The sequence below is a fragment of the Mus caroli genome, unplaced genomic scaffold (genome assembly GCF_978045245.1).
Source record: "Mus caroli unplaced genomic scaffold, Mus_caroli_1 scaffold_17, whole genome shotgun sequence".
Lineage (NCBI taxonomy): Eukaryota > Metazoa > Chordata > Mammalia > Rodentia > Muridae > Mus > Mus caroli.
Window position 1 is genome coordinate 20,259,078 of NW_028227272.1, and position 20,428 is coordinate 20,279,505.

At 44.5% G+C, this 20,428-nt stretch overlaps 1 protein-coding gene across 3 annotated transcripts in view; it reads left to right on the top strand.

The window, feature by feature from the left end:
• Positions 1-11,254, top strand: part of St6gal1 (ST6 beta-galactoside alpha-2,6-sialyltransferase 1) — a 149,559-nt gene extending 138,305 nt beyond the window's left edge. For all 3 annotated transcript variants that reach the window (XM_021185103.3, XM_029470389.2, XM_085832514.1), the window contains exons 6-8: positions 5,733-5,831; positions 7,068-7,242; positions 8,489-11,254. In XM_021185103.3, coding sequence (XP_021040762.1) covers positions 5,733-5,831; positions 7,068-7,242; positions 8,489-8,757 — 543 coding nt within the window. In that variant the 3' untranslated portion in view covers positions 8,758-11,254. The remainder of the gene's footprint in view (positions 1-5,732; positions 5,832-7,067; positions 7,243-8,488) is intronic.
• Positions 11,255-20,428: the final 9,174 nt, after the last annotated feature.

Below are 20,428 nucleotides of genomic sequence, written 5' to 3' on the forward strand. Positions count from 1 at the left end.
GGGATGTTCTGAGCCAGAGATAAATTCCTTAGTAAATGCTATCCAGTGAAGAGTAGGAGGCAGGCAGGTAGTGCATACCTGGAATCCCAGCTCCGTGAGGCAGACAGGATCACTTGAGCCTAGGAATTCAAGTTCAGCACAGGAAACACAGTGAGTCCTTGCCTCTAAATAAGAAGTAAGTATATGAGTTGACTGTTTGCCTAAGGGTCTACAGTGGCAGACAGTGGGACAAAAGCCTGGTCAGTTACCCCAAATGACGAACCAGACACTGTTCAGGCAAGGATTCTCCCAAAGTGGTTTTTCCTCCTTGCTATGTGAAAGCCAAGTGTAGCTGCCCCGGGGCCCTGTTAATGGCTCCTTATGCCGCACACTAATAAATAGACTCGCCTGAAGTGAAGTTCACTCTGCCGTGATCTATAAAGACCCAGAAACTCCCTGCTTCCGTCTCTTGGCTCTAGAGATCTCACTCTGGACACACACTGGGCTGTGACTGTTTGCCTAACCAGAACCTATGAGAAAACGTGTTGTCTAGAGCAGAGCTGAGCCCTGAATGCAGGAAACAGCTAATGGTTTGATTCCCATATGAAGAATTGAAGGTGTTGTTCAGGGGCACCAAATGTTGAGAAAACGTACTTTCCTCCTGTTGTCTTGTTTGCACAGGGACTGACTAATGGTTTTCTTCTGTTCCCTTTAAACTCATAGGCTCTTTTTTAGTGAAAAGTGGCCCCAGAAATCATGCTCTGACACTGCTGTGCTCACTCCTGATGGAGAAGCATTGATTCTCCATCCTTTGAGCAGGTAGAGCTAAGGAATATGTACATACTTACATTCACATCATAAACAGTATATACACATATATATATGTTCACACACATATATACATGTGACAATATATATAGACTTATTTATAAACATTTATAGATATTTGTATGTATATGTTTACATGTAAATAAATATTTATATATACATGTTTATATGTATATATAATAGATATATTTATACATGTTTATATATATATATAGGGGTATGGATATAAGTATGCATACACATGCATACCTCTATCTCACAGCTTCAAGCACTTAGATTTCTTCTTTGATGTTCAGATGTATCTTCACATCTATTACTATATCTCACAAAGCATACTCATGCGTGTATACATATGCTCATATAGGATACTTTATTCGGTTCAAACTGTAATAGTAGAATACCACATAATAAAATCCACGGGAGTTTATTTTCTCAAAATCATGGAGGCCAGCCCAGGTGATGGTGGCATCACAGTTGGTTTCTGGTGACAGCCCGCTTCTCACTATGATCTCATTTGCCCTTTCTTCTGGTACACAGACAAACACTCCGGTGTCTCTTTCTCTGGTGAGGACATCACACTTAGTGAATCAGGGTTCCACCCTATTCCACCCTATGGCCTCATTTAACCCTCAGTGCCTCTGTAAAGGCCCTGGCTCTAAATACAGACCCACTGTGAATCAGGTTTGCATCATTTCAATATGACAGGGCACGGCCTTACACAAGGGAAAGTGTTTAAGGTGTTCTAGGAAGAAAGCGTCCCAACTAGTCAGTGTTAAAGTCTGGATGGTGGAGTTGTGTGCAATCACAGATGAGTAGTAACTCTGTGTGTATGTGTGTGTGTTCTTCACTTGTTTTCTGTATATTAGTATTTGCGACTTAATAGTTGGGAGGGCTGCTTTGAGCAGCAACATGTTTCTGTCCGGAATAGCCTTTTCGTGGCAGATGTTCATCAAAGCTCTGTTGCTGTGGGGATGTCGGAGGCTCCTCCTCATAGTCTCACCCCTCCCCCACCACGATCCTTTGAACTAGGTCATGCTGCCTTGCCAGGTAAGTACAGGGGCCTTGGTGAAAAGCATTGAATTCCCATGCGTTGGTTGGTACCTTAGGCAAAGCCTGATAGGATGTGTGTGTGTGTGTGTGTGTGTGTGTGTGTGTGTGTGTGTGTGTGTGTGTGTGAACTAGACATTTAGATCTAGAGACGGGGAACCAGTCTATCAAGACCACAGAGGGGTAGCTATGGAGGGAGCAGGCAGGAACTCACAGCACCACACCCCCACACCCTCATAGGTCTCAGGGATTCTTTGTTTGAGGTCACGTTTGAACGTCACCCAATGGGAATGGATGTGGAAAGGTTCAGAACTGTGCCATTTGAGGGGTGTGTGTGGTGGGGGGGGATACAGTGCCTATTGATAGCTTGTCCCGTTTCTTTCTGGCAAATCCCAGCCCTGGCCACTTTCTGCTCTTACTCAAATCTATCGCTTCTCTAGTCTCTCCTGTCTCTTGGAATGCTTTCTCATCCATCTCCAGCAGCTCAGGTGAATGAGTGGTTGTTGTGTGGGTCAGAGGATGCACTTTCTATAAATTCCTGGCCGTTGTAAGAGTGTCATGTGTTCCTGCTGGAGCAGGAGGGACGTTTGGTGGGAGGCTACCCTTCAGCTTACATCTGTCTCTGCCTCAGACTCAGTCTTTCTGCATTCTGCCTTCTTTCTGGACTTCTCTCTATTCACTGACAAAATGATGCTCCCATCCGTCCTGATGTGACATGTTAACCTCAGGCAACAGTTGGTGTTCTCATGGCACTGGACCTTGCTGGTGCGAGTGACGGTAGTGTTTTGATTAGCCATCTAGCCTCTCCAGCTGGATGGAAGACTCAAGGTCTGACTCACAGGCTACTAAAGCTGTGTGACTTGGGGAAGGAAGTTCCTTGGCATCTCTGAGCTTATTACAACTTTTTAGAAATGGGCATAGTAATGCCTCCTAGGAACATTGTGAATATTATTTTGAGATGCATCATTCAATGGCACATTGTTGTCATTTATCATAAAGGGCAACCTTTGTTTCTCTTGAGGGGTTTCTGAGAACAGTCAAGGCACAGATGGCTAAAAACAAGTCTGCAGAAGTCAAAGGAGGCTGCTACTAGTGGGGGGAGGAGGGGAGGGAGCAGTGTTCAGGGGTGTGTGTGTGTGATATCTTAAACTGGTCCTCTCATTTCAGTTACTTTTCAAGTTTGTTTTTGCCAGATACACCATGCACTTTTGACAAGGGCAACATCATGTCTCAGCTATTCTTTGAGATGAGTGTTTTGATGATTGATCTCATTGTGTGTATGTATGTGTATATGTGTGTGTATGTATATACATGCATGCATATATACATATATGTGTGTGTGTGTGTGTGTGTGTGTGTGTGTTAAAGGGACATAGCTGTCCTCACTCTTAAACCTTTGGGGCTGCTTTTCTTTCCTGTTCACTCATGTCTCAGATTTGATTCTTAAAGCAGCTCCTGTTTTTTGTTTGCTATTTTTGAGATTACAATCTAATTACAACATTTTCCCTTTCCTCCCTCCAAACCTCCCCATGTACTCCATTAAATCCATGACCTTTTTTCTCTAATGGTTTATTGCAGTCACACACACACACACACACACACACACACACACACACACTCACACACACATTCCTCAGTGCACTGTTGAGTGCATATGCTGCTACTTGTGTGTATGTTTTCTGGGCTGACCATTTGGCACTGGACAACCAATCGGTGTGCTGTCACCTGGGGAGGAACACCGCTCCTGCTCCAGCTTCTCTGGGCTGCCTGGAGTTCTTTCTGTAGGGTCAGAAACCCCTGGGCCTTTCCTGCCCAGGCTGGCATGTTTGCTGTGTCCGTGTTCAGCTCAGGTTTGGGCAGTCACGTTGATGAGACTTCACGTGTATAGATAGCTTCTGACATGACTAGGAGACACTCTCACGGCAAACTCCCTGATCCTCTGGCTCTTAGAATCTTCCTGCCCATTCTTTTGCAATGTTCCCTGAGCCTTGGGTGTGGTAGTGTTTTGTAGATGTATCCACTGGGACTGGGCTCCACAACTCTGAATTTTGATTGGTTGTGGTTTTACCTCATGATCTCCATCTGTTACAAAGAGATGTTTCCTCGATGAGGGGCGAGGACTACCGTTATCTGTGGGCATGAGGACAAACGCTTAGATTGTTGTTAGGGATTATGCAGGTTTAATAAAGTAGTGGCTATAGAGTCTCCTCCGAGGACCACTGCACTACTAGCACTGAGTACTTAGCTAAGTCTCCAGTAGCAGGCTTGGCATCCCTCTTGTTGTGCTTGTCTTAATTCCAAATAGAAATTTGTTGGTCACGGCCCTGGTCTGTGTGTCATTATTATACCCGGAGAGTAACTGTGACTTGTTGGCAGTTAACGTGGTTCATAGGTGTCACAGTGGGACTGTTGGTGGCTAGCTTCCTTTGGAAACATTCGTGGCACCTTCTGTTACTATGAAGGCTAGTCCTCCGGAAGGGGGGTTGTTCAGGTCACTGTTAGCTCAAGGGGCTGCTGGACTCTGTTTCTGGAGTCCATGGTGTGTTCCATAAGAAAGACTTCCGTTACGCTGCCTCTCAGGTGTAACATCTGAAGATTTGGAGCTAGGAACCTCCAATAAGAAAGAACTTGTGATATTTGTCGTTCTTGGTCTGGATTACCTCACTCAATATGATCTTTTCTAGTTCCATCCATTTGCCTGCCAAGTTTATGGTCTCATTTCTCTTTCCTGCTGAAGAGCATTCCAGAGTGTATATGTAACGTTTCTAATATCTGTTCATCAATTGAAGGACATTTGGATTGTTTCAATTTCCTAGCTATTTTGAATAGAGCAGCAATGACCGTGGCTGGGTAGGTATCTGTGGACTAGGATGGTGAGCTCTTTGGGCAGATACAAGGATACAAGGAGCGGTATGGCTGGCTCACATGGTAGACATAAGAAGAGAGTAGGTATTAGTGGTAAAGACAAGCATGGACCTGGGTCCGTTTTGTATCCAAGTCTTATCGTCCATCCTCTGCTGCCACACTTTTCTTATTTTGAAATATAATTCAATCAGCAATTCCATGCGTGTAGCCCTTTGAACGTAGATTCTTTTTTAGGATAAATTCCTTAAAGTGAAATTGTTGAATCTAAACACAGTTGTTGGTTTAAAGTTCTTTCTAATGTTTTATAAATGCATCCCATCAAATACTAGCAGGGATCTAGTATTCTCCGGGTATCTGTAGCTGGATCCAAGGTCATCTTTGAAAATGAGCCATTATTTTCTTATTTCTTCTACCTCTGGGCAAGATATATGTCTTAGAGTTTTACTGCTGTGAACAGACACCATGACCAAAGCAACTCTTATGAAGGACATTTACTTGGGACTGGCTTACAGGGTCAGAGGTTCAGTCCATTATCATCATGGCAGGAGCATGGCAGCATCCAGGCAGGCTTGGTGCAGGAGGAGCCGAGAGTTCTAAGCTGCTAACAGAATTTTGACTTCCAGGCAGCTAGGAAGAGGATATTAAAGCCCACACCCACGGTGATATACCTATTCCAACAGGGCCACACCTCCTAATAGTGCCACTCCCTGGGCCAAGCATATACAAGCCATCACAATATGGCTATAGGACTATGGTTCTGTACTGTTTCCACTGGGACCCTTTAGATTTGGGGTCTGAAACCCTGTCTAGCCCATGACTGTTAGCTGTTACTAAACATAGTCCACACTAGCATGGTTCCTTTCTTTCCATGAAAGGTGAGCACTCACCATATCAGCTCCTCCTGAGGCTCTAGGCCTCACTTGGTACCAACCTGAGGATGTACCAGGTCTTATTATGAGTCAGATACACACTCGTAAAAACTCATGTTATAGCTTTTCTCTTTCTCACCGTAGTTAGTCACCACAGAAAAGCGCTTCCTGAAGGACAGTATGTACACCGAAGGAATCCTGATTCTGTGGGACCCATCTGTGTATCATGCAGACATTCCGCAGGTAAGTGAGTCTCCCATCTGCCCTCAGATTTCCTCACGCTGCTAGGTTTTTAAAGTCACATGTGACTTGAGCCATTCCTAGCTGTTTGAGTTTTAGGCAGCCCGATCCATAGGGACTGGCATACTCAGAATTCCCCCATCCTTGCCAGCACCTGTGCATGCTTTCCCTGGAAAGTCATGTGCATATTCCAGAGATGGTGCATATTGGCCACGGTGGAAACTAGGTAGAAGATAGCCTGGAATAGGATGTGTTCATCATTCTACTTACTCCTGATCAACCTCCATGAGAAATGACAGTAATTACTGTTACCCCATCAATCATGTTGTCACATTTCTGCTCCCCACTTGCAGTGTCTAAAACTCCTCTCATTTTGCTCCTGTAACACTATCAAGAAGTAGGAGCAAGCCTGGTGGCTCCCATGTTTCAGATGGGAGAGCAGAGCGTAGATGGGAGAACTCACCTATGGTTGGTTACCTAACTCAGTAGCACAGATCTGCAATGTTGATTCTTTTAGGGAAGATGTGAGCCACGGGACTGCTGGATTCTCAGGCCTTCTGGAAGTGTCTGCTCAGTTTTAGTTCTCTATGTAGGTTACATGTAGTAGTGTCTCTTGGCATGGGCTATGGAAGCCTACGGAGAATGGCTTAGCAGAAGCCACAGAAAGCACTGATCTTGATATGTTTGGTCCTTACATGCCCACTGGTGGCTCTTAGCTGTGGCTATCACCAGTACCCTCACTCCAGTCTGTAGCTTCCCTCTGATCTCAGTTATAACTCAAGTCTGCCTGAGTCAGGTGAAAGACTCTGAGCCCATAGATACAATAATTTGTGCTCCAATTTCCTCTCCATCAACAGTAAGGGTACCTAGGTGTGATGGTCCTGGCTACTGGAAGCTGAGGCAGGAGGATCTCTTGGCACCAGGATCTGAAGGCCAGGCTTGGCCAAATAGTGAGAACTGCTTAAAAACAAACAAATACACACAGACAAACAAACAAACAATGGTGCAGAGATACCCTTTCAGATGATACAGTTCCCACACTTGATGACTCTGAACTTTTCAAGATCACCATTCCAACAGTCCTATAGTCAGAGACTTTGTTCCAGGCCCCGACTGGACCACCCACTAAGGGCTATGATTTGATGATGTTCGTGATTTGCCACAAGACAAGGCTGATCCTCTGGCAAGAATGTTTGTGTAAGGCTTCTCTGCTGAGCACACCACTTCCTTCTGTTTCAGTGGTATCAGAAGCCAGACTACAACTTCTTCGAAACCTATAAGAGTTACCGAAGGCTTCACCCCAGCCAGCCTTTTTACATCCTCAAGCCCCAGATGCCATGGGAACTATGGGACATCATTCAGGAAATCTCTTCAGATCTGATTCAGCCAAATCCCCCATCCTCCGGCATGCTGGGTGAGTGCGTGTGTGGAGAAATCCTGTGTTTGTTTTGTAGAGGACTGGCTTTCTTCTTCGGTCTCGTTCATGCACCAGAACAACTTTTCTACTTGTGCACTATACTAAATCTTATCTTACATAAGGTATAATTTTTATTTTTTAAGAGATCCGCTGAGGGAACTTAGTCAGGCATCCAAGGCCACATTCAGTTTGGGCCACAATGAGGAGACTGCCATCCTATTGTAAGAGAGAAGGCCCCTGGTAGCTGATGGTCAGAGATTTCTATGGAGGAGAGGAGAGCTTGACATGCAGTGGTAGTGTAATGGGAGGCACACCCAAAGAGGAGGAAGGGAGGAGAAAGGACCTTGGATGGAATAAGCAAGACCCTTGTCTTAGGCTTACAATTCAGAGAGTATACTAAAGCTCACTAATCAAGTGATGTTTTAATGCAATATCTTTAAAAACCACAATGCCAGAAGCTATAATGAACAACAACAACAACAAAAAGGTTTCATAGGTAACTATGGATAGAATCGGTAACATTGCTCTGCAGAGTCATGTTGGGAACCTGACACAGACAAAAGTTTATCATACCTCCCCTGGCTTTGTGGATACTTTAGTTGAAACCGTGAGAGAAGCTGGGCTAGCTTGTCTAGGTGGGGCCATGTAGGAAACGGGAAGCAGATTTGGGGTGGACTGGGGATAAGGGTACTGAATGCTGGTAAAAGTCTTTCTTCTTAAGCTCTCTCCCTGTCCCTCAGATCTTAATGCCCATCCATCCTTCCCTTCCTTTCTCTTGGGATGGACCACTGGGGCATTTCCATGAATGGACAGGCTATCTCTGCAGAGGGATAGACACTCCTTCCATGGGCACCTGTAGTGCAAACCTTTAACCAGATGATTCCAGGGACTCACCACTGTGCAGTTTATCTGTCTTCTTCCCATACTAGAGGGCTAACTGTCTTTCACTTATCCTGTGGTTCTGTCATGGTAAAATTTCCCTTAGTAAATGAGCAGCTTAGTTTTCTACTAGAGGCAGGGATGAAAAGACACAGGGGCCCTTGCAGTATGTCAGCCCCTTTTACCCTCTGCTTCAGCGTTCGGGTAGGTGCATCTGGGTTCTTCCTAGAGCTTTTAGAGCAGCAGTGGTTGGTGTGCTGAGGAACACACTTCCTGTTGCCCCAGGGCCCTGCTGCTGTCTGCGTTGCCCCTGCCATACCTGTCCCCTCCTAACCACATGCCTCCCCTCTGCTCCCCTCTCTAGGTATCATCATCATGATGACGCTGTGTGACCAAGTTGATATTTACGAGTTCCTCCCATCCAAGCGCAAGACAGATGTATGCTACTATCACCAGAAGTTCTTTGACAGCGCCTGCACAATGGGTGCCTACCATCCGCTCCTCTTCGAGAAGAATATGGTGAAGCATCTCAACGAGGGAACAGATGAAGACATTTATTTGTTTGGGAAAGCTACCCTGTCTGGCTTCCGGAACAATCGCTGTTTAGCCAGGCGCCCTCATCCTTCTCCATAAGTCATTTTATGGCTGTTCTCCTGGTTACCACTGCTTGAAGGAGTGTTTTTATTCAACAGGCCCAGCCTGCTTCTTGCACTCTAGGGAATTTTGTTGGCGAGAGTTCTGGGGCCTCCAGCGTCTGATGGCAAGGAGGCAGACCCAGCCTTCCCTGCAGGCACAGAGTATGGGAGCCCAGATTCTTGTCGTACACATTTCTCCTGACAACATCCTCCTCTCCTTTCACATGAGTAGGGGAAAGAGCCACATTTCTCACCAGGGTTGCCAAAACTAGACTTTGTTTTTTCCAACGGAATGATGTCATCCTAACAAAGGAGCACCCTCCGTGGCTTAAATCTCTCCCTAGGTGGTGATTTCACGTCTCCCAGATCATGATTTATGTCAGATGCAGATGGTGGCTTCAGGGAGGGGAGGCAAATAATTGGGACAGGGTGGGGAAGCCTACTCAGTTACTCCAGAGTAAAGTTGTTCCCAAGGGTAGTCCCTTGGGGACATAGTCCCGTTGTCACCCTGTCTGGCTAGGCTGATCCTTAATCCTGGGTGCTTATGATCTTGCAAAGGATCTTGGGTAGCCCACTCCCCACTCTCCATGGAGACAGAAGGTACAAAACCTCCCATCTGTCCCCAACCTGATCAGAGTTGAGTAAAAGAGAGAGACACCCAACAGGCAGCTAGAATGCAAACATTCCGTGTGCTCAGTGATCTGGGCTCCTCTCTGAGAGCGTGCTATCTGGACACCCAGCAGGGGGCCAGTTCTACCGGGTTCTTGTTGAGCAAGAGCACTGGGGAAGCTCTTAGAGGAAGAAGAGAAACACACCGTCTGCGTCAGGAGAAGTTTTCACTTTCCCCTTTATCACTGATGTTACATTCTGTACGACCTGTTAGAACATGGAAGCCCAAGGTATTTTTGTTAGGAAGTCCCTACCCACATTGGCACCAAGTGCTGCCCCACAGTAAATAGCAGATTAGTCAGATAAACTGGGGCTCTTTTATTTTATTTTATTGTTTTAGCTGTCTACTCCCTAACCTTCTCCTAATTGCTATCATTACACACCAGGCTTCCCTCCCAAATTACTTTTAATCATTTTCTGTTTGGCAATTGCCCCAACTTTCGCTGACCTTATGGGCCCCTCCCCCCCATGAAAGGTCTCTCAGGGCATGGGGAATATGTTTTCTGGGACTTAGGTTAGAATCTTAATCATAACTAATTCTCACAAGGGGTGAGGTGTGTGATCACAGATTGCTCTGCTCCCCCTGCAAGGGAGTAGCATTGGTCTCTGGGCAGGGAGGACCCACCCTGTTTGGCAAGCATACTCTCACAAGGATTTTCTGAGACCTCTCTACCTGGTGGGAAGCCACAGCAGCCCACTCAGCCCCTGGTGTGGAGTGGTTCAGTGACTTACAGATCAGAATTAATGCTATTGAATCAAGGTCACTGAGACACAGTCTGCTGGATTCCCAAGGCTGGCCTGTATGCTCACAGGGCTTCGGTTTTTAGAGCTGCAGACCCACAATCTCAGAGCTCAGAAACTTGTTTACTGCTGACTCCTTGCCTTATGCGGGCAATAGAAAGCCCGGAGTGAAAAGCCCTGGCTTTCCAGGTTGACCCCCACTTCCTCACTGTGCCACTTTGTTTCCATATCTGTAAAATGGGGGTGACAATCCTACCTCACAAGGCTGTGTGGGGACCGCAGGAAAACATATGTCTGGGCTGTGTGAGGACCACTGGAAAGCACGTGGCTGGGCTGTGTCCACGGTGCATAGGAAGTAGGTACCCTGATGTCTTTCCTCATTTATGGAGGGTCACACCCACTGCCTTGCTGCAGGAGAAGGCAGTAGAGAGGAGCAGGGCATCCTTTCTGTTGTGAGGCATCTGCATCATTTGCAATGCGCAGGAGCCTACCTGTCTTGCTGCCTGCACCTCAGGGTGCACAGAGCATTGGGCTGCTTGGCCGCCGTGTGGGTTAGGTCTAGGGAATTCCTGGTTCATTATAAGGCATCAGGACTGTGGATAGAATGCCCAGAAAGCTGATGTTCCTTCAAGAGGTCAGCAAGAGGTACATTAGAAATGGAGACTACACTGGGTAGATTCTAGTTTTTAGTTCTTATTAATGTGGGGGAGTAAATTAATAAGTGTAATATGATTCTGATGTCTGTTAGACTTTCTCTGTGCTCTGTAAATGTGGATGCTTGAGTAAAGTGGACTACGGAGTGGATGTGGGCGTCACTGTTAGTCTGATGAGGTATTTAGTATTTGCGACAGGTAGTTTAAAATCTGTGACTGAGTGCTATAGGAAAGTGTCTGTCTACTTGGGCACTGACGTCACTAGCCATCTATGCATCCTAAATGCAGGATCCTCTTGATTCCTTCTGCCAATCAAATCTCTCATTGCTCTTGGTTTCTGGGTTTGTGTCAGAAACTTTTAAAACATACCTGTTAATTCTAAATTATCCAAAGATTATGTGCAAATTTTAAAATAAATATCTTTTGCAGAAATCTGCTGCTTCTCTTCATACTTTTCTAAAGGTAATGACTGATTGCCACTCATGTGTCCCAAGGAGACACGTCTGGAAATCGAGTGCCCTGTACTCCAGGAGTCTCTGGCATTGATCTCCCTCTTCAACACTCCAGGAAAAAGTGTATATATTTACTGTGAAGGATGGAATCTCAGAGATATTGACAGCTTATTGATTTTTCGCCCACTCACTCTTGCTAGATACAAGTAACAAAGCTATCATTTATCGCACACCTTAGGAGAAAGGAAAAAATAGAATAGGGTAAAGAATAGAAGAAAAGGCTCTTGCTCTGGAGTTCAGGACCCTTACATCGGTGGCTCTTAACCTTCCTTACGCCACAGCCCTTTAATACAGTTCATGACATGATGGCCCCCAACCCTAAAATTATTTTCATTGCTTCTTAATAACTGTAATTTTGCTACCATTATGAATCATAATGGAAATATCTATTTTTGATGGTCTTAGATGACCCCCCTATTAAATGGTCATTTGACCCTCAAAGGGGTTTCTACCCACAGGTTGAGAGCCTCTGCTTTAGATTGTTAGGGCAATAATGATTTTAGGGAATAGCTAAGAGTGTTTGAAGAAAAACCCTGAAAAAGAGCAGGATTTTTTTTGGGGGGGGGGGATTTCTTTTTCCCTGAACTGCTTGATTTCAAGATAAGGGTGTCTCCCCAAATCTTTAATATTGAATTCCTAACACCAGGACTCTGGAACCTCTTTGGAAATGGGACTATTGGAGATCTAGTTATTTCAGATGAGGTCATGCAGCAGTAGGGTGGGCCTGACTCCAGGATGACTAGTGTCCTCATGAAAAGGATAAATCTAGAGGCAGGCGCACACACAGAGAAAACACCATGTAATGTTGAAGGCTGAGGTTGCGGTGATGTACAAGCCAAGGAATGCCAAAGGTTGCCAGAAAACCCACCAGAAGCTGGAGAAGCTGCCTAGAATAGATTCTCCCCCACAGTCCTCAGAGGGGCTAACCTCAAGCTGGGAATTCTGGCTTCTAGAATTTTCAGACAATACACCTCTGTTGTCAAAGCCACACACTTTGAGGTACTTTACACTTTATAGCCCTTAAGAAATCAAGCTTAATGCCTCCTCCCTCCACACCCCTGCCTTTAAAACTCCTCCCTCCACACCCCTGCCTTTAAAACTCCTCCCTCCACACCCCTGCCTTTGAAACTCCCAGCTGCAGCTTCCTGGGCTAGGGAATGGGAAAGGGCAACAGGCTGCTCAGGGGTGGTGCTTACTACCCATCTAGGACCCTGGAGAATATAGTCTTGGATGCTGGGGTTTGTGGGGCTTCTCCTTCAGGAAGACTGGACCCTGGGCAACCACTTCTGATGACATCTTCATCTGAGTGTTGCTGATTAGCCCGAGAACACTGAAGTGTCTCCCTGGCCCTGCATCCAATGCTTTGGCCTTGTGAGCTCCTTGGACTAAGGCATCTCCATGATGACAGAGAAGCATTGTTTGGATCCCATGGGAATGGGTGTTGAAAGCAGAAAGTAGAAAAATAATTCTACTTGGCCAAGTTTCCAGTGGCCTGGTGAGCTAGTGGGTGGGTCTCTCCATCTGTGTCTGGAGACTCGTTTCTTTTGTTCCTCATCCTGGAATCGGATTCTGTTTTTATGATATAGATGCTAATTATGAGGAGGTGGAAAAATGGGGTCTCAGTTCCTTTGCTGATTGTAAGAAGAAAGCAGTGTGTGAAGTGTCATGGCCCTCAGCACAGCCTCTAGGATGTACTGTGTGATGTGCACTGTGAGGCGAGGCGAGGCTAGGCTAGGCTTCCCCTCTCTTGGGAAGCAGGCGTGTTCCAGTCCTAAAAGTTCACTCCACAGGCTGGGAGATTGCCATCAGTTCAGGAGAGCACGAAGGGTTGTATTGTGTCATAGAATGCTCTCGTGATTCTTTATACTCAGTCCTCCTCAGGATTAATTAGAGAACAGATTTTGATAGAGAGAAATACCATTTAGACCAGTAAGCACAGGAACAGCTGCTGCCAGGCCCTGGGAGATGTGTCTCAGGGCTTCTACCGTCTGTGAAATAGAAGCTGGGAAGGTGAGCTTGCCCTGCCTATGTGGAGGTATTTTCAGTAACACTGACCTGGACAGTAGTGCTATATTCTTGAGCACCTATTCATAATGGCCTGGAAGAAAATACATGCAATTGTCAAGTGGAGAACATGGCCGTGCAGGTCAAGGTTAAGGTGGAGTCTGAAGAGCAAAAGCACTTCCTGTTGATGGCAAATAGGCAAGCCTTGGTAGGCACCAAACTTGAAACATGGGTAGAATTCACCTTCCTCCTCCTCCTCTTCCTCCTCCTCCTCCTCTTCCTTCTCCTCCTCCTCCCACCTCCTCCCCCTCCTTCTGTTCTTCCTTTTCTTCCTTCCTCCTCTTCTTTTTCTCCTTTTTCTTCCAATCTTCTTCTTTTCCTCCATTTTCTCCCTCTCTCTTTCTTCCCCCACCTCTGGCAGGCAGCTGGTATTACAGGTACACTTATTCTTTCCCCTCATTGCCTTTCTTCAGGGAGGCAGGAATTGTCTTTTTCCACCATGCTGTGTACCCTGGGCTAGCTAGCACATGAACTTCCCATCTCACTCTAAGGATTCTGGGATTACAGATACATGCCGCCTAACCCAGCTTTTTACCTGAATTTCTGGGATTGAACTCTGTAAGTCAGGCTTGCTCAGCTAACATGGTGCCCACTGCGTCATTGCCTGGCTCTCTTTGCACTTATCTGACTGTATAATTTCAAATGTTCTATCTTCACATCCTTTGATACTTTTCTGCCTCACTAGTTTGCGGCTGATGTTTTCCATTAAAACATTTAGCTCTGTTTTTGTATTCTCTATTCCTAGGGGCTCTAGTTTTCCTATTTCTATTTCACCACTAATTTCATATTATTTATCGATTAGAAATATGTTATCCTTTCATTAGATGTGAATAAAATAGGTCTTTAAATAAATATGCATTCATTATGAAAACTCTCAACAGATGCACCCACATAATAAAGGCTTTTTTATGAAGAGCCTACAACTAACCTTTTCTCTAGGGACAGATCAAGTCTTTGCTTTAAGATCTGGAACAAGCAGCAAATACCATGCTTGCCACATCTTTTCAGCACAGGATTGGACATCTTTGACCAAAATGGAGTTACTAGGTCATTCAAGAGCAATTCAAAATGGTTTTAAATTTTTCAACAAATCATTCAATTTTGCAGCTGAATCTTAATGTAGTTCTTTACCGTTTTAAGGGGACTATTCTGAATTCATGGGTGGTCAGTTCACTTATTCCTTTTATAACTTCATTATCTCCCTCAGTGGTGTTCTACTGCCACTCTCATGTGTTCTGTCATAGGCACCTGTGCATGAAAAGAAAGAGCGACCTTCCAGCCTCCGAGTGTGCTCTTTGTTGCTGGCACACCTTCACTATTTGATCTTGCCTTTGATTTCCGCTGTGCTAGTTAGTGGTCCACAACCTAGCCATGGTAGATTCCACAGCCTAGCCATGGTAGATTTGGCTACTGTGTTCTCTGGTTGAGTTGGGCTGGAAGTTGAAGTCAGTCAATGGTATGACGTGTAATCCAGTGACACTATCAGGCTGCTTCTTCACCCTTTGGGGATTGAGGCTGGGTAGGGAATGGTTGGGTTCCAAGGCTCAGCACTGTCTCTGGCTTTATGACTTAACTTGTCAGTGTGCGCAGAGCCAAAGTCTAGCCGTCCACCTCTACACACACACACACACACACACACACACACACACACACACACAGGGTCTGGGGAGCTTTCCTTCCACCTTAGGATAGTCTTAAGCAGTGCACCAAGGCTGCTTCACCACCGTGCCTGGGCAGAGCTCCATGTTCCCATGTTCCATGTTAATTGCTTCTCTGGCCCTGCTTTCCAAACTCATGGAAGGTTAGTTTTTGGTTGGGTTAAAGACTGAGGGCTGGGCTTTGTCAGAGACAGATGTTCCCTTTGTGAATAATGATCAGATTGGCCCTATTCTCTGGCCTGGGGAGGTTTCAAGGCGAGCATTAAGGCTAGCTGTGGAAGCCAGACAGGTGTGAGCCAAGGAGACCCACTGACTGCTTACCGAGCAATGCTGTTGGCTTGTCTCCCTGCTGATATGAATGCAAAGCTACTGCCAAGGTATGCATGCTGGTTTCTGTGAGCCTACTACCTCATTCTCCAGCTGAGCCTTGGCATTCATGAGACAGGACCATAGAGTGCCACTCACAAAGGATCCAAGAATGGTGGTGAGCCCAAGTTTGCCTCTAATTCTCTCCTCCCTCTATAATAGCCACAGGAATAGTCTGTGTGTGGCAGTGTGCCAGCTTGGAAGAGGGATAACATAGTCATGCTCATTTTATCCTCTGTGCATGAATTTTTAATTCAAGTACTTTATCATCATCGTCGTCATCATCGTCATCATCATTTTACTTATTCACACTACACCCTATTCACTGCCCCCCCTGCCAGGGACCCTCTGCATAGCCCCCCACTCTGGTACCCGGGTACATCAAGTCTCTGTGAAGCTAGGTACATCCTCTCCCACTGAGGCCAGACAAGGCAGCTCAGCTAGAATAACATATCCCTCTGGTTTAGGCAACAGTTTTTGGGATAGCCCCTGCTCCAGTTGTTTGGGACTCACATGAAGACCAAACTGTACCTCTGCTACACATGAATGGGTAGGCCTAAGTCCAGTCCCTATATGTTCTTTGGTTGGTGATTCAGTGTCTTAGAGCCTTAGGGGTCCAGGCTAGTTGACTCTGTTGGTCTTCTTGTGGAGTTCCTATACCCTAAGGAACTGCAATCCTTCCTCCTATTCTTCCATAAGAGTCCCCAAGCTCCATCCACTGTTTGGCTGTGGGTGTCTGCATCTGTCTGAGTCAGCTGCTGGGTGGAGCCTCTCAGAGGACAGCCATGCTAGTCTCCTGCCTGTAAACATAACAAGAGCACCATTAATACTGTCAGGGATTAGTGACTGCCTGTGGAATGGGTCTCAAGTTAGGCTATTATTGGATAGTAATTCCCTCAGTCTCTGCTCCATCTCCCATCCCTGCATTTCTTGTAGACAGGATAAATTTTGAGTCAAATGTTTTGTATGTGGGTTGGTGTTCCTATTGCTCCATTGAGGTTCCTGGCTGGTTACAAGAGGTGGCCTCTTCGGGTTCCATGTCCCCAAATGCTGTGAATCACAGCTAAGAACACCCCTATTGATTCTTGGGTACCTCCCTTATCACAGGTCTCTGTCCCTTCCTGGAGATGACTCCATACCTCCACACCCTTGTCAGTTGCAGATTTCCATTCATTCTCATGACCATCTGGCCATCTCTGTCCTGATCCTGAACTCCCCTCATTCACTTCCCCATCCCCTCTCTCACCCAGTTTCCTCCCTCCATCTGCCTCTTATGACTATTTTCTTCCCCACTTTTCATTGAGATTCAAGCATCTTCGCCTGTGCCTTCCTTCTTGTTTAGCTTCTTTGGTTTTGTAGGATGTAGCATGGGTGTCCTGTATTTTATGCTGATATCCACTTAGAAGTGAGTACCTACCAAGCACGTCCTGTTGGGATTGGTCTACCCCACTCAGGATGATATTCTCAAGATCCATCCATTTCTTTACAAAATTCATGATATCTTTGTTGTTAATAGCTGAATAATATCCCATTGTGTAGATATACCACATTTTCTGTACCCATTCTTTAGCTGAGGGACATCTAGGTTGTTTCCAGTTTCTGGCTACTATGAATAAAGCTGCTATGAACATAGTTGCAATAAATGGAGAGAAACTAAAAGCAATTCCACGAAAATCTGGAACAAGAAAAGGGTGCCCACTCTCTCTATATTCAATATACTACTTGGAGTTCTTTCCTTTCCTTTTCTTTTCTTCTCCTTTCTTTTCTTCTTTTCTTTTCTTTTCTTTTCTTTTCTTTTCTTTTCTTTTCTCTCTTCTCTTCTCTTCTCTTCTTTTCTTTTTTTTTTTTGTACTTGAAGTTCTAACCAGAGCAATAAGACAACTAAAAGAGATCAAGTGATAAAATTGGAAAAGAAGTCAAAGTATGGCTATTTGCAAATGATATGATAGTATGCATAAGTTACCAAAAAAATTCTACCAGAGAATTCCTACAGCTGATAAACAAGTTCAGCAAAGTGGCTGGATATAAAATTAACTGGAACAAATCAGTATCCTTCCTCTACACAAATGACAAATGGGCGGAGAAAGAAATGAGGGAAACAACACCTTTCACAATAGTCGCAAATAATATAAAATATATCAGTGTAACTCTAACCAAACAAGTGAAAGATCTGTATTACAAGAACTTCCAAGTCCCTGAAGAAAGAAACTGAAGAAGATATCAGAAGATGGAAATATCTCCTATGCTCATGGGTAGGCAGGATTAACGTAGTGAAAATGGCCATCTTACCAAAAACAATCTACCGATTCAATGCAATCCCCATCAAAATTCCAACACATTTTTTTTAATAAATCTTGAAAAAGCAATTCTCAACTTCATATGGAAAAAAAACCCCCACAATAGCCACAACAATCCTTAATAAACAAACTTCCAGAGGAATCACCATCCCTGACCTCAAGCTATACTTGTAGCTTGAGCATAATGATAAAAACTGCATGTTATTGGTACAGAAACAGACACATTGATCAATGGCATCGAATTGAAGACCCAGAAATAAACCCTCACACCTATAAACACTTGATTTTTGATAAAGGAGCCAATATATACAATGGAAAAAGAAAACATCTTCAACAAATGATGCTGGTCTAACTGAATGTCTATGTGTAGAAGAATTCAAAATGATCCATATTTATTACCCTGCACAAAACTCAAGTCCAAGTGAATCAAGAACCTCAACATAAAACCAGATATACTAAATCTCGTAGAAGAGAAAGTGGGAAATAGCCTTGAACTCATTGGTACAAGAGACAATTTCCTGAACAGAGAACAATAATGGCTCAGGCTCTAGGATCAATAATTGATAAATGGGACCTCTTGAAACTGCAAAGCTTCTGTAAGGCAAAGGATACTGTCAATAGTACAAAATGGAAGCCTACAGATTGGGAAAGGATTTTCACACACCCTACATCTGACAGAGGGATAGCATCCAAATTTTATAAAGAACGCAAGAAGCTAAACACCAACAACCCAAATAACCCAATTGAAAAATGGGGCACAGAACTAAATAGAATTCTCAACAGAGTAATCTTGGATCACAGAGAAGCACTTAAAGAAATGTTTAAAGTCCTTAGTCATCAGGGAAATGCAAATCAAAACAACTCTAGAATTCTATCATACACCAGTCCAAATTGCTAAGATAAAAAACCCATGTGATAGCACATGCTGGTGAGGATATGGGGAAAGGGGAACACTCCACAACCACTTTGGAAATCAATTTGGCAGTTTCTCAGAAAACTTGGAATAGTTCTACCTCAAGAACCAGCTATATCACTCCTGGGCATATACCTAAAAGATGTTCTACCATCCCACAAAGGCACTTGCTCAACTATGTATGTGGATGTTTTAAGTTTTATAATCAAAGTATCAAAGTGGATGTCTTTGCCTTGCTTTGGGTTTTGGCTATTATCTCTTATGGTGGTTTGAAGGCCCCCATAAACTTGAATGTTTGAATACTTGGTTCTTGGTGGAACTGTTTGGGATCAGGAGGTGTGTCACTGGGAGTGGGCCTTGAGGTTCCAAAAGACTAGACTAACATCCGGTTCTCCTCCCTCTCCCTCTCCCCCTCCCCCTTCTCCTGTCTTTCTCCCCCTCCCCTCACCCTTCCTGTCTCTCTTTGTCTTTCTCTGTCTCTATCTGTCTCTCCTCTCTCTGTCTCTCTCTGTCTCTGTCTCTCTCTCTGTCTCTCTCTCTGTCTCTGTCTCTGTCTCTCTCTCTCTCTCTGTCTCTTCCGTCCCTCCCTTGTATTTGTGGGTCAGAATCTAAGCACTCAGCTCTGCCTGCAGCTGTGACTTTACTCTTCCATCATGGATTCCAATCCTCTGAAACAGTGAGCTTAAATTAAACATTTTCCTGTATAAGTTACCTTAGTCAGGGTGTCTTATCACATCAATAGAAAAGTAACTAGGACATCTCCTCAAAGATTTCTCATTCTCTTTCCATTTTGTGGGATAATTATTGAAATGTTGACTTCAGGCCATCTTAATACTCTCTGATTCTTTCTGTTTAATGTTGCATAATTTGTAGTATTTAGGTCACTAGTCCTTCTATGCCCCCCCATAATGTAATATACCATTACTATAACCATAACATTAATATACCATTATTATAACCATAATGTGATATACCACTATTATAACCATAATATTAATATACCATTATTGTAAGTGTAAGGTGAATATACCACTGATCCTATGTTGAGCACTTTTCAGTTGGGCTACTGAATATTTCATCTTTTCTTCAACTTATGAAATATTTAAAACATAATTTTAGCAACTTCTTTTTTTTAATTTTTAATGTATTTTTTTATTATGTATTTTCCTCAATTACATTTCCAATGCTATCCCAAAAGTCCCCCATACCCCCCCCTCCCTACCCACCCATTCCCATTCTTTTGGCCCTGGCATTCCCCTGTACTAGGGCATATAAAGTTTGCATGTCCAATGGGCCTCTCTTTCCAGTGATGGCCGACTAGGCCATCTTTTGATACATATGCAGCTAGAGGCAAGAGCTCCGGGGTACTGGTTAGTTCATAATGTTGTTCCACCTATAGGGTTGCAGATACCTTTAGCTCCTTGGGTACTTTCTCTAGCTCCTCCATTGGGAGCCCTGTGATCCATCCAATAGCTGACTGTGAGCATCCACTTCAGTGTTTGCTAGGCCCTGGCATAGTCTCACAAGAGACAGCTATATCTGGGTCCTTTCAGGAAAATCTTGCTAGTGAATGCAATGGTGTCAGCGTTTGGAAGCTGATTATGGGATGGATCCCTGGATATGGCAGTCTCTAGATGGTCCATCCTTTTGTCACAGCTCCAAACTTTGTCTCTGCAACTCCTTCCATGGGTGTTTTGTTCCCAATTCTAAGAAGGAGCACAGTGTCCGATTTTAGCAACTTCTAAGAAACCATCTTTGACTCCAAATTTTATCAAGTGTATCATTTGTTGTCAATT